A 14,212-nucleotide genomic window follows, 5' to 3' on the forward strand; every position below is an offset into this window, starting at 1 on the left:
GTGTGTGTGTGTGTACACGTATGCCCAAGCAGTGCTGTCCCCCCCTTACCCCATCCCTTGGGGACCCCACATGACCCCCAAGGAGACCCCCCCCCCTCCATATCCCACCCCCCAGACGGACATCCAGCTCCCACGCTGCACCCCCCACCACAGCACCCAGGAACTGCCAGCTCCAGCACCCGTTCACTCTGAAACCTAATGATGGCGTTTAAACCCGATGCGTGCCCCTGGCCACCAGGGGCCCCAGCCCCCCTCGGGGGTTGGTCCAGGGTGGGTCACCCCCTTCGACATACCCCGAGCTGTGGCCCAGTGTAAACTGGGAGCGGAGATAACATCACTGGGGCAGAGGCGGAGGTGAGGGTGTGACTGAAACTCCTGCCTGGTCACATGGGGAAGCCACGACAGGAACCGGGGAGGCCGAGTCAGGGTGCCAGAGAACAGCCGAGGTACCACGGGGATGGGGGGATGGGACATGGGGGGGGCGGGGGGGCACCCCAGGGTGATGCTCCAGCCTGGTGGGTACGTGGGAGATGCAGGATGCTGGGGTGGGGTGAGGCAGCACCCTGGGGCGCTGCAGGGGGGGGGTATGGGTGATGGGGTGCTGCGGGGGGTATGGGTGATGGGGTTCTGGAGGGGGGGTGTGGGTGATGGGGTGCTGTAGGGTGCTGCAAGTTTGGGGGGGACCCCAAAACCGTCCCACCCCAGCGTTTGGACCCCCTCTGCAGCTCAGCTCTGGAGTGCTGGCACCCCGAAATTGGAGCCATAGGCACCCACATCTCACCAGGGGGGTGGGGGGGGGACGGTGAGGAGGTCCTGGGTGCACCCAGCCCCCCACCCTGGGCTCACCCTGGGGTGCTGGCGGGGTCCTGGCGCGGGGTGCAGGTGCCAGGATGAAACGGGGTGGCGGTGTGAGGGGAACCGCAGCGGCGGCAGCGACGGAAGCATTGCCAGCACCCGCCTGCGCTCGGGGCCACCGGGGGTGTCAGGCCACCTGCCTGGGTGTCACCCCGGCCCTGGTGTCACCGCACCCCACTGTCACCAAAGGCTGATGCTGCCGCACCTGCCGTGCCACCGCGCCCCGGCAGGGATGGGTGCTGCAAGGAGTATTGGCACCCGTGGGTGGGGGGACCCCGGGGTGGCCAGGGACAGCAGCACCCACGAGATGGAGACCCCCCAGTGGACAGGGGCAGTCTGGGGACATGGGCACCCCCAAACTGGGGGGTCCTGGGTGGCAGGGGCACCTCAGAAATGTGGGCACCCACGGGGTGGGGGGACCCCCACAGTGGCTGGGCCACCCATGGAAATGGGGACCCCAGGGTGGGCAGAGCCACCCCACAGCGAGGGGCACCCCAAGGTGCCCCAAAGTGGGTCCCAGTTAAGGGTGCCCTGGGTGACAGGACACAAACTGGGGGGCCTGAGGGTGCCCTGGAGAAGGGCAGCCATGTGGGGGGCCCCAGTGAGGGTGCCTGGATTGGGGAGCGGGGGGGGCAGATTGAGACCCCCAGATAGGGGGGCACAGGGTGGCGGCACCCATTAGGGGTGCTCATATAGGGTGCTCATATAGGGTGCTCATATAGGGTGTTCATATAGGTGCTCATGTAGGGGTGCTCTTATAGGGGTGCACATATAGGGGTGCTCATGTAGGGGTGCTCATGTAGGGGTGCTCATATAGGGTGCTCATATAGGGGTGCTCTTATAGGGTGCTCATATAGGGTGCTCATAAAGGGTGCTCATATAGGGAGCTCATATAGGGGTGCTCATATAGGGTGCTCATATAGGGTGCTCATGTAGGGGTGCTCTTATAGGGGTGCTCATATAGGGGTACTCATGTAGGGGTGCTCATATAGGGTGCTCATATAGGGTGCTCATATAGGGGTGCTCTTATAGGGTGTTCATGTAGGGGTGCTCATGTAGGGGTGCTCATATAGGGTGCCCATATAGGGAGCTCATATAGGGGTGCTCATATAGGGTGCTCATATAGGGAGCTCATATAGAGTGCTCTTATGGGGTGCTCATATAGGGTGCTCATATAGGGTGTTCATATAGGGGTGCTCATGTAGGGGTGCTCATATAGGGAGCTCATATAGGGTGTTCATATAGGGGTGCTCATGTAGGGGTGCTCATATAGGCGTGCTCTTATAGGGTGCTCATGTAGTGGTGCTCATATAGGGGTGCTCATATAGAAGTGCTCTTATAGGGTGTTCATGTAGGGGTGCTCATGTAGGGGTGCTCATATAGGGTGCTCATATAGGGTGCTCATATAGGGTGCTCATATAGGGGTGCTCATATAGGGTGCTCATATAGGGGTGCTCTTATAGGGGTGTCTGGGCTTGGGTGCCTGGATAGAGGCACCCAGATAGGGGTGCCCTGGGTGGGGGTGCCTGGATAGGGGCACCCATAAAGTGACTCTCAGATAGGGCTGCCCAGGTGGGGATGGTAGGTTGGGGTGCCCGGATAAGGGTCTCCCACCTCCCACCCCCCACCCCATGGCTGACGTGTCTCTCCCCACCCCACAGATGGACCCAGAGCGACCCCCACCTGGCCCTGAGCCACCAGCCCTGCTCAAGACCTACAAGTGGCGAACAGCAGCACCCATGGGTGACCGAGAAGCTGCGCGGGGCGCAGGGTCCCCAGGGAGCCGCCACTGGAGCCGGCTGCAGGGATGGAAACGCTCCTACAGCCACCCCGAGCCCAGTGGTCTTGAAGAGGGCACGTCCCCCATGGGGGCACCCAAGGCCAGCACCCGTCGGTCCCTCTTCCAACGGGCCTTTTCGGCCCCATCCAAGGGTCCCAAGGAGACGCGGGGTGCCGAGGGGGGCAGGACCACCCTGCAGTGGTACCTGCGCTCCGTCTCCAAGAGGAAGGGTCCCATGGAGAGCAGCGCCAAGGTGGAGCAGGTGCTCCATGATGCTCTGCCAGGTAAGGGGGGGTGCGGCGGAGGGTGGGGGTCAGGGAGGGTGGGAGGTGGTGGCGGTGGGCAGAGGGGGGTGGGGAAGTGTGGAGGAGGGGTGGGGGCTGGGGATAAGGAGTGTGGGGTGGTAATGCTGGGTGGGGGGTGATAATGCTTGGTAGGGGGTGATGATGATGGGTGGGGGGTGATAATGCTTAGTAGGGGGTGATAATGCTGGGTAGAGGGTGATGATGGGTGGGGGGTGGTAATGATGGGTGGGGGGTGACAATGCTGGGTGGGGGGTGATAATGCTGGGTGGGGGGTGGTAACGATGATGGGGGTGATGATCTGGGGTGGTGGGCGGGGGGCAGCAGGCTGAGGGCACTGGGTGGCGGTGACGGGTGGTGGGTGATGGGGCGATGGGTGGGATGGTGACAGCTGGGGTCTGGGTGGGTGACTTTGGGCTCACAGCAGGGTGCAGGATCTGCCCAGGCTTCACTGGTGTTGGTGCCCTCCAAGGTTGGGGGGGGCACCCATGGGTGCAGGGTGGCTGGGTCCCACCTGTCCCCAGGGCCTACTCAGCCACCCGTGGCCCTGGTCCCACATGTGCCTGGCACGGGGCTTGGTGGTGGCACATGGAGCCACATGGGTGCCAGCGGCACCCAGATCTGGCAAAACTGGCTTGGCCCTGGCAAGGCCACCCACAGTGCCAGCAGGGCCACCCACGGTGCCAGCGGGGCCACCCATAGTGCTGGCAGGGCCCTGGGCAGAGCAGCCACCCAGGTTTGGCCCCTCCTGGCATCACCACACCCATGGTGGCACCTCTGTGGCCACGTGTCCCCCAGCATCACCACATCCATGGTGGCACCTCCGTGGCCACGTGTCCACCAGCATCACCACACCCATGGTGGCACCTCCGTGGCCATGTGTCCCCCAAGGTCACCACGCTCATGGTGGCACCTCCATGGCCACCTGTCCACCATGGTGGACCGTGGAGGTGGTCCATAGTCCTCTGGCACCATCACCACACCCATAGCAGTGTGACAGCCATGTCCCCTGGCAGTGCCACGCTACCCACGGGTGCTGGGGCACGGGGAGCCCCCCTGCCCACCGACACCGTGCTCTGCACCCCCAGCCAACACCCATGGGACATCATCCATCCTGCTGGCACCAGCACCCGCCACCCCGGTGTGGGATGTCTCCAACTTCTCTTTGGTGGACGGCCACCTGGTCCTCGTGGGCAGAGACAGAGAGGTGAGGACACGGGGACATGAGTCCCCCCAGGGAACCCAGGGGCTTGTGCCGACATCCCCTGGGGTGCACAGGTGGGTGCTGGGGACACCATTGGCTGACCCCTCCGTGTCCCCAGGCTGTGGGCAAGAGCAGGAACTGGACGGGGAGTGCCAAACCGGCAGGCGGCACGAGGGACCCTGGTGAGCTCATGCAGCCCACGCTGCCGCACACGGGTGCCACAGGATGTCGGCATGCGCTGGTGCAAGCCGTGTGCATGCAGCTCTGGTGTGGCTCTGGTGCGTGGAGCTCTCTTGGCCACATGCCATACCGTGTGCCGTGACGTGCACCATGTCATGTGCCACACATCCGTGCATCATGTGCCACACCACGCACCGTGCCGTGTGCCACGCGGTCACGCATCATGCACTGCGCGTGTGTTGTGTCGTGTGCCATGCAGTCGTGCATCATGCGCTGCGCCGTGCGTTGTGTCATGCACCACGTGGCCCTGCGCCATGCACTGTGCACTGTGTGCTCACCACGGCCGTGTGCCATGCCGTGCCCCGTGCGCCACACACCATGCACCATGCCACGCACCATGCTGGGCACCATGCTGGGCACCACACCATGCACTACGACACGTGCTGTGCTGTGCTGTGCACCATGCACCATGCACCATGCCATGCACCATGTTGTGCACCATGCCATGCACTACGACACGTGATTTGCCGTGCCGTGCACCATGCACCATGCACCATGCACCATGCACCATGCACCATGCACCATGCACCATGCCACACACCATGCTGTGCACCACACCATGCACTATGACACCTGCTGTGCCATGCCGTGCACCATGCTGTGCACTGCACCATGCACTGTGCCATGCAGCAGACCATGCCAAGCCCTGTGCCGTGCCCCATGCCATGCCCTGTGCCCCACGCTGTGTGTTATGCCATGCACCCTGCCATGCCCTGTGCCCCACACCATGCCCTGTACCATGCTCCACGCCATGCCCCGTGCCCCGTACCATGCGTTCTGCCGTGCCCCATGCCATGCCCCCTGCCCCATGCCCTGCATTTTGCCATGCCCCACGCTGTGCCCTGTGCCCCACACTGTGCCCCATGCCCCACGCTGTGTGTTGTGCCATGCCCCACGCCGTGCCTTGTGCCCCACGCCATGCCCCATGCCCAACGCTGTGTCCTGTGCCCCTTGCCATGCATTGTGCCATGCCCCACGCCGTGCCCCACACCAGCCCCATGCAGGAAGCGTGATGCGCAAGGCTGCCTTGTACCGTCACCGCTTCCTCCCCGCTGCTGTGCCTGCCGATGGCAGCGATAACCGCTACCGCCTTCCCCCCTGCACCCCACACCGGCATCGCCACCCGCCATGGGGCCCCGGCGCTGGGTGCTCTGCGCCGCGCAGGGAGGTGAGTGACCCCAGCAGCCTGGACCAGCACCCACATGGCACCAGGGTGACACCATCCTGGATGGGTGCTGAGCTTTGCAGCACTGGAGGCAGGGCATCAGGATAAATCCCTGCACCCTCGCACCCCTGAGCGCCCACCTGCAGCACCCACAGCTTGGCTGCAACTGGGGGCTATGGGTAGGGGGAGGTGCAGGATTGGGCACCCAGAACCAGGCACCTGGCTGCTTCCTCCAGCTTTGACTGATGTTTCCCCAGGGGGGAGGGGAGGTATGGATGTATCCTGCCCCCCCCAAATGCTGGTGCAGTGTTGGGGTGCTCAGGGTGCTGGGCAAGAGGGGTCTTGATGCTGGGTGCCCCCCCCCAGACTCCGCTGTGGATGAGCGGAGCACCCGAGGTGCCGGGAGAAGCAGCGAGAGCGAAACCTCCCCCACCCTGCAGTTCAGCAATGTCAAGGTGGGCACCCCCTTACCCCCAGCCCCCCCCCCCCGGGTGCTGGCCCCCCCCATGGCTGACACGGCACCCGTCTCCTCACCCCATCCAGGGGTTATTGTGGAAGAGGCTCCGGGAGCGGAAAGGTCGTGGTGGCTCCAAAGCTGAGACTCCAGCAGCAATGGTCCCCAACGGCGAAAGGTCCGGCAGGGTGGGGTGAGGCGGTGGGTTGGGGGGGTGCTGGGGGGGGGTGCTTGGGTGACCGTGCTGTCCCTGTAGGGTGCCCAGCAGGAGTGGCTCACGGGAATCGCTGCTGCCAGCACCCAGCGCCGCTGAGCTGGACCTCACCGGGGACAACGTCATCGTCCGGCCCGTGCACGGCAGCATCGTGGGAGAGAAGTTTTGCTTTCAGGTAATGGGCTTGCAGGGGGGTGCTCGGGGTGCAGCCAGGGCACCCTGGGGGGGCACAGAGGGCAACCTGAAGGAGAACCTAAGGGCACCCAGGGCACTTTGGATAGGCACCCAGTGCATCCATGGCACCTTGGATAGGCACCCAGGGCACCCATGGCACCTTGGATAGGCACCCGGGGTACACCATGGCACCTTGGATAGGCACCCATAGCACCCATGGCACCTTGAATAGGCACCCAGGGCACCCATGGCACCCTGGAGAGGTACCCGGGGTACACCATGGCACCTTGGAGAAGCACCCAGGGCACCCGTGGCCACGTAGATAGTCACCCATGGCACCCTGGGGTGCACCCAGGGTACACCAGGCACCTTGGAGTGGCAACTGGAGACCCAGAACACCCTGCACAGGCACCCAGGGCCCCCTGGAAAAGCCCCCAGGGTGTCCAGAGCACCCATGGCACCCTGGAGGAGCACCCATGGCACCCAGGTACCGTGATGGGGCACCCAACAAACCCCGGAGCGGAATGCAGGGCACCCTTCAAAGGCACCCAGGGTGCTCCCACTCAGCACCAAAAAGACCCCTCAGCACAGCCCTTAGCCATGGTCACCCAGACCCCCAGCACAGCCCCCTCCCAGGCACCCAAGGGTGCCCCTCCAGACACCCTCCCTGCACCCAGATCATCACAGGCGAGGGCAGCCGGTCCTTTGGGTGCACATCCCTGGCTGAGCGCGACCGCTGGATCGAGAACCTGCGCCGGACTGTGCAGCCCAACAAGGTGGGACTGCGGGACACCCATGGGCCACTCATGGGCCACCCCCCCCCCATCCCCAGGGGGTGGGAACCCCCCAGCACCCCCACATGGGGGACTACCCACACACCCCCTGCCTCCCCAGTGGGCAGTATGAGGCCCACTGGCAGGGCTGGCTGGGGAAACTGGGGCATGAGCCACCCTGGAGCCCTGCTGGCACCCACAGCCCTGTGTCCCTGTGTCCCCTCCTGTCCCCTGAGGACTTGGTTGTCCCCTCCTGTCCCACGTGTCCCATCCTGTCACCCACGTCCCCTCCTGTCCCCAAGTCCCTGCACTGAATCCTGTGCCCCCTTCCAGTCCCCCATGTCCCCCCCAGTTCCCCTTTCCCCTCCTGTCCCCAGTGTCCCCCCCGTCCTCTATGTCCCCTCCTGTTCCCTATTGCCCCTATATCCCCTTTTGTCCCTCCACGTCCCCTCTTGTCCCCGTTCCCATGTCCACCCACAGAGTCCCCAGTAGCCACCAACCCCCACCCCCCAGATTTACACACACCCCCTCCATGACCCCCCCACCCCGACAGGACAACTGCGAGCGGCTGGAGCTGGCACTGAGCCTGTGGGTGTACGAAGCACGGGACCTGCCACCTCGGCGGCGGCTCCGTTGTCACCTCCACCTGGATGGCACCCTCTTTGCCCGTACCACCGCCAAGGTGGCCGGTCCCGATGGTGAGCTCTTTTGGGGTGAACTCTTCCAGTTGGCCGCCCTACCACCCACCCGTGCCCTCACCCTCGCCCTTTGCCGTGATGACCAACCTGGACAACCGGTGGCCTCCATCACCGTCCCCTTGGCCGAGCTGGCAGCCACCCGGCAGCCCTTGGAGCGCTGGTACCCGCTGAGTGGTCCTGGGGGAGGTGAGCGGGTGCCGTCGGTGAGGGTGCGTGGGCGCTACCGGGAGGTGCGGGTGCTGCCCATCGTGCGCTACAAGGAGTTGGCTGAGTTCATCACCTTCCACTACCGGGAGCTGTGTGCCCACCTGGAGCCCACCATCGCTGTCCGGCACAAGGAGGAGCTGGCTGGTGCCCTGGTCCACGTCTTGCAGAGCACTGGGAAGGCCAAGGTGGAGCGGGTGGTGGCCATGGGGGACATGGGGAGGGGGGGGGAAGGTGGATAGGGGCGAGGTGGTTGTCATCTCATGTGTTGTGGGTTTGGCAGTTGGGGTGGGATGGGTATCATGGGTTGGGGGTGCCAGGAAAGCTGGGGTGGGATGGATGGGGTAGATGGGTTGGGTTGGGAGGGGATGAATGAGATGGGTTGGGGTTAGATGGGTTGGGTTGGGAGGGGATAGGATGGATAAGTTGGGTTGGCGTTGGATGGGTTGGGTTGGGAGGGGGTGGGATGGATGAGATGGGTTGGGAGAGGATGAGATGGATGACATGGGTTGGGGTTCGATGAGTTGGGTTGGGAGGGGATGGGATGGAGGGGATGGGTTGGGGTTGGATGGCTTGGGTTGGGATGAGTTGAGTTGATGGGATGGATGTATTTGAATGGGACGGGGGCGGGGGGGGGGGGGGTGGATATGATCCTGGCCCTTCCCAGGGTGGGTTGGTGGAGCCAGTCTGGGGCCATGGGTGCCCTCTGAGCCCTCCAACATGTCCTGGCAGTCGTTCCTCATTGACCTTGGCGTAGCTGAGCTGGACCGCTTTGACGACCGCGAGGCACTGATCTTCCGCGAGAACACGCTGGCCACCAAGGCCATTGACGAGTACATGAAACTGGTGGGGGGCAAGTACCTCCAGGACACGCTGGGTACGGCCGAACATCACAGGGCTTTGTGGGACATTATGGGATGTTCTGGGATGCAGGACATCCTGGGCATGAAGTTACTGGGTGCTACAGGGCATTAGGGGGCACTTTGGGCTGCAAGAAACCCCCAGAACATCCATGGGGATGTGGTGGAGGCTTGTCCCAGCCATCCCTATGGTGGTGGCCACTTGGACACCTCTCACAGGTTGTCCCTTGGTGCCCAGGTGAGATTGTGGCCCAGCTCTGCACCTCGGATGACAGCTGCGAGGTGGATCCCAGCAAATGCGCCAGCCTGGACCTCTCCGACAACCAGAACAACCTGCGGCAGGTCTGCGAGGAGACCCTCCAGCGAATCGCCACCTCCTGCGAGTGAGGGCACACGCGGGTGGCCATGGGGACGGGCACCTGCACAGGGATGGGTTTGGGGATGGACAGCATGGGCAATGGGACAGGCAGGACAGTGGGCACCAATGCCAGGAGGAGCTGGGAGAAGCTTGGAGATGGGCATGGGCACAGGGATGGGCTTGGGGACAGGGATGGGGATGGGCAGGAGGACAGGCTGTGGCACCAGGATGGGCATGGGGATGGGTTTGGGGACTGGCACCATCCCTGGGGTGGACATGAGGGTCAGGAAAGGGGGTGGGCACCATCCCTAGGGTGGGCATGGGGATGGGTTTGGGGACTGGAACCATCCCTGGGGTGAGCATGGAGATGGGCACCAGCAGGACCTGGGTACAAGCCTGGGGACAGACATGGGGATGGGGGACACAGGGATGGGGGTGGGCACCATCCTTGGGACATGGAGATGGGCACCAGCAGGACCTGGGTACAAGCCTGGGGACAGACATGGGGATGGGGGACACAGGGATGGGGGTGGGCACCATCCTTGGGACATGGAGATGGGCACCAGCAGGACCTGGGTACAAGCCTGGGGACAGACATGGGGATGGGGGACAGAGGGATGGGGGTGGGCACCATCCTTGGGACATGGAGATGGGCACCAGCAGGACCTGGGTACAAGCCTGGGGACAGACATGGGGATGGGGGACAGAGGGATAGGGGTGGGCACCATCCCTGGGATGAACAGGGAGATGGGCACCAGGAAGAACCTTGGAGGCCAGCAGAGGGGACGAGCACAGGGACAAGCACAGCATGGCGGGCACCCCATCCCACCACACCCCAGGGTGGCACCCTGCAGGGGCTCCAGCCCACCCCCACTACCCCATCCCCCATCAGGACGTCTCTCCATAGGACCTTCCCGGCGGAGCTGGGTGAGATCTTCTCAGCGTGGCAGGATGAGTGCACGGCGCGGGGCAAAGCACCCATCGGGCAGCGCCTGGTCTCGGCGTCCCTCTTCCTGCGCTTCCTCTGCCCGGCCATCATGTCCCCGAGCCTCTTCGGCCTCGTCCAGGAGTACCCGAGCGAAGCCACCACCCGCACCCTCACCCTGGTGGCCAAGGTCATCCAGAACCTGGCCAACTTCACCACGTACGTCACGGCAGGGACGGCACTGGGCGGGGGCACACATGTCCATCGGGGAGCCATGGGGTGGTGGGGACATCCCTACATGCTGTGTGGCACGTGCCATGGACGGTCATGGGGCAGTTGGGTTGTCCTCAACATGCCATGGAGCAGCAGAGATGTCCCATAAATGCCATGGGCTGTGAGATCTTGTCCCCAACATGCCATGGAGCAGAAGGGATGTCCCATAAATGCCATGGGCTGTGATATCTCCACTCCATGAAGAGCCCCATGTGTCACCTGTGGTGGCCTGACCTGTGGGTGGCTTGGTTGGAGAACATGGATGTGTCCTCACCCATGTCCTGGCTTCTGGTGGTGACACAGTGCAGGGACGTTGTGATGACTTGGACCATGATCCTGGAGGTGGCCTGGCCCATGACCACAATGGTGGCCCAGGCCTTCTCCTGGCCTTCAGGTGACTGGACATGGTGGTCCCCAGGTTTGGAGAGAAAGAGGCCTACATGGGCTTCATGAACGAGTTCCTGGAGCACAACTGCAGCACCATGACAGAATTCCTGCAGAGTGTGGCCAACCCCGAGAGCAGCGTCCACATGGCCACCTACGATGGCTACGTGGACCTGGCTCTGGAGCTCGCCACCCTCCACCTGCTGCTCTGTGACATCTTCTCCAGCCTGGACCAGGTACCACCACCCGTTTGTCCCCAAGGGTAGCTGGCAAGGCTGGCCACTTCCTTCTGTCCACAGACAGAGCTGGTGGCCGTTGCCCCATGGATGGCACTTACCCCACGGCCACCCGTTGTCCCCATAATGTCCTTGTCTTGTCCTGGTCCTGGTAGGCCACGCAGGAGGAGCTGGAGCCCCTGCCCACCATCCTCACTGCCATCAGGGAGGGGACCCCTGTCCCTGTCTCCGTCCGTCTCAGCTCCACCACGGAGCAAAGGTACTGGTGGGTGGTCAGAGGGACACATGTGACCAAGGTGGACATGTGGGGCCAGGAGGAGCTTTGGGACAGTGGTGGCACGAGGGTGGGTTTGGGGTGGTTGTGGGTCTGGCTGGGTTCAGGGAATGGTTTTGGTCCCTGGTGGGTCCAGCAGATAGTTTTGGTCCAGGTTGGGGGTGGTTCTGGTCCCAGTTCAGGGGATGGGTTTGGTCCCTGGTGGGTCCAGCAGATGGTTGTGGTCCAGGTTGGGGGTGGTTCCGGTCCCAGTTCAGGGGATGGATTTGGTCTGGACTGGATTTGGTGGCCACCAGGCTGGCTCCAGGAGATGTTCCTGGTCCCAGGTGGATTCAGGAGGTGTTTCTGGACCTAACTGGGTTTGAGGTAGTTCAGGTCTAGGCTGGTCCCAGTTCAGGGGATGGTTTTGGTCCCTGGTGGGTCCAGCAGATGGTTGTTGTCCAGGTGGGGGATGGTTCTTGTCCCAGTTCAGGTGCTGTTTTTGGTCTGGACTGGATTTGGTGGACACCAGGAGATGTTCCTGGTCCCAGATGGATTCAGGGGGTGTTTCTGGTCCTGTCTGAGCTTGGGGTAGTCCAGGTCTAGGCTGGGCTCAGGAGATGGGTCCAACCCCAAGGGGGTCTGGGGTGCCTCTGGTCCCAGTGGGGTTCAGGATGGTTCTGGACTTTCCTGGCCCTCTCCATCGCCTACCTCCCCTCTCAGCAAGGCAGAAAGCTTCAAACCAGGCTTCGTGCCACCACGGGACCTGAGCAAGCACAGTCCCCTCATCAAGAGCCAGTCCCTCACCAGCATCCGCCGTGGCCGGAGCCGGGAGGATGGCCCAGACCCAGAGCCATCACCGGCACTGGTCCCATCACCGCCACCCAACCGGGAACGCCGCAACGTGCAGCGCACCCAGAGCGTGCCGGCACAGATCAAAGCCACCCGGCGCCTGCGCAAGCAGAGCAGCGCTGAGCAGGTGGCTGAGCCACCCGCCAATGACACCCCGGGGTCCCTCGTGCCATGCGATGCCGCGGTAAGCCACGGCAGCCATCACGCCATTGTCCCGGTGGGGTGGGTGCTCGGTGGGCGGTGTTGATGGTGCCACCAGTGCTGTTAACACGTGCCACTGGTGCCGTAGGGTTGCGGGAAGCCGCGGCAGCCATCGTGCCATCACCCTGGCATTAGGGTGGGTGCTCGGTGGGTGGCGTTGATGGTGCCACCAGCGCCGTTAACAGGTGCCACCAGTGCCGTAGGGTTGCAGAAAGCCGCAGCAGCCATCGCGCCATCATCCCGGTGGGGTGGGTGCTCGGTGGGTGGCATTGATGGTGCCACCGGTGCCATTAACAGATGCCACCGTAGGGTTGCGGTAAGCTGCAGCAGCCATCATGCCATCGCCCTGGTGTTGGGGTGGGTGCTCGGTGGGTGCCGTTAACGGATGCCACCGGTGCCGTAGGGTCGTGGGAAGCCGCGGCAGCCATCGTGCCATCGCTCCAGTGTTGGGGTGGATGCTCGGCGGGTAGCGTTGATGGTGCCACTGGTGCCGTTAACCGGTGCCACCATAGGGTTGCGGGAAGCCGCGGCAGCCATCACCCTGGTGTTGGGGTGGGTGCTTGGTGGGTGGTGTTCATGGTGCCACCGGCGCCGTTAATGGGTGCCACCGTAGGGTCACGGGAAGTTGCGCTCATCGGTGTCGCTACCACGCAAATCAACGGTGCCGTGGCAGCGCTACGCGGAGGAGGCGGCAGCGGCGGCGCAGGGCGAGCTCTATGCCGTGCGCCCGCTGGAGAAGGTAACGCCAGGGTGGGTGGCAGCCCAAGGCACGGGGGTGCCCCCCAGACCCCCTCCCCACACCCGAGTCCTCGTCCCCCCTTCCAGCACGGGCGGTTGATCGAGGTGCTGCGGCAGGAGGTGGCGGAGAACCGGGAGAAGTTGCGGCTGGCGGAGAGGCAGGTGGGCGAGATGGAGGGGCACCAGCGGGGGCTGCGGCACGAGCAGGGGCAGCACCGGGAGCAGCTCGAGCGTCTGCGGCAGCAGCTGGAGGAGGCCAACGCCCGTGCGGCCAATTGGGTGCCAGGTGGGGGGGGGAAGTGGGTGCCAGGTGGGGTAGGGAGTGGGTGTCGGGTGGGGGTGGGGAGTGGGTGCCAGGTGGGGGGTGGGGAGTGGGTGTCAGGTGGGGGTGGGAGTGGGTGCCAGGTGGGGGTGGGGAATGGGTGCCAGGTGGGGGGTAGGGAGTGGGTGCCAGGTGGGGTGGGGGAGTGGGTGTCAGGTGGGGTGGGGAGTGGGTGCCAGTTGGGGGTGGGGAGTGGTGTCAGGTGGGGGTGGGGGAGTGGGTGTCAGGTGGGGGTGGGGAGTGGGTGCCAGGTGGGGGTGGGAAGTGGGTGTCAGGTGGGGGTGGGGAGTGGGTGCCCCAAATCAGAGGGTGCCACCACCGGGGCAGGGTCTTGGCTCACCCCCCCCATTAGGCTGACGGCTGCTGAGGCACTAGGAGAAGGACCTGGAGAGGCTGAAGACCACGAGGAGAAGAGCCAGGAGCTGGTAAGAGCTGGGCTGTGGGTGCACCCAGGGGTGACGCGGGGGACCTGGTGGCACTGACGTGGTCCCCTGGCAGGAGAGGCGGCTGGCGGTGCTGGAGAGGGACCAGGCGGAGCTGCGGGGTGCCGTCGCCCACGTCCTGGGCACCCCCGGCAGGACGGGACGCTGGGTGCTGACGCGAGGTTGGGACGAAAGCGGTGATGATGCTCAAGCCACCAGCGTGTAACTGGCCGTCCCGATGTCCCCAACATCATCTCCTGTGGTTCCTGCAGGTTTGGTCCCCGTCCTGCAGGGTGTCCCAAGCAATAAACAGCGTTACAAGGTG

At 64.1% G+C, this 14,212-nt stretch overlaps 1 protein-coding gene across 1 annotated transcript; it reads left to right on the plus strand.

The window, feature by feature from the left end:
• The first annotated feature begins 413 nt into the window (after positions 1-413).
• On the plus strand, positions 414-14,212 carry RASAL3 (RAS protein activator like 3). Its single transcript, XM_037407105.1, has 19 exons — positions 414-446; positions 2,517-2,919; positions 4,026-4,144; positions 4,260-4,323; positions 5,913-6,001; positions 6,090-6,178; positions 6,257-6,389; positions 7,066-7,164; positions 7,715-8,251; positions 8,796-8,940; positions 9,162-9,306; positions 10,189-10,425; positions 10,898-11,099; positions 11,255-11,358; positions 12,076-12,388; positions 13,019-13,144; positions 13,231-13,429; positions 13,818-13,890; positions 13,964-14,212. The coding sequence occupies exons 2-18, from the start codon at positions 2,517-2,519 to the stop codon at positions 13,820-13,822; spliced, it is 3,009 nt and encodes a 1,002-aa protein (XP_037263002.1). The 5' UTR covers positions 414-446; the 3' UTR covers positions 13,823-13,890; positions 13,964-14,212.

This window comes from Falco rusticolus, chromosome 13, assembly GCF_015220075.1.
Source record: "Falco rusticolus isolate bFalRus1 chromosome 13, bFalRus1.pri, whole genome shotgun sequence".
Taxonomy (NCBI): Eukaryota; Metazoa; Chordata; class Aves; order Falconiformes; family Falconidae; genus Falco; species Falco rusticolus.

Bases quoted from the DNA above. Each gene is read 5' to 3' on its own strand.
- RASAL3 (XM_037407105.1), top strand. From the start codon at position 2,517: ATGGACCCAGAGCGACCCCCACCTGGCCCTGAGCCACCAGCCCTGCTC. The intron at 4,145-4,259 runs GTGAGGACACGG...CCGTGTCCCCAG, and splicing joins TCGTGGGCAGAGACAGAGAG to GCTGTGGGCAAGAGCAGGAA. The intron at 8,252-8,795 runs GTGGAGCGGGTG...ATGTCCTGGCAG, and splicing joins AGAGCACTGGGAAGGCCAAG to TCGTTCCTCATTGACCTTGG.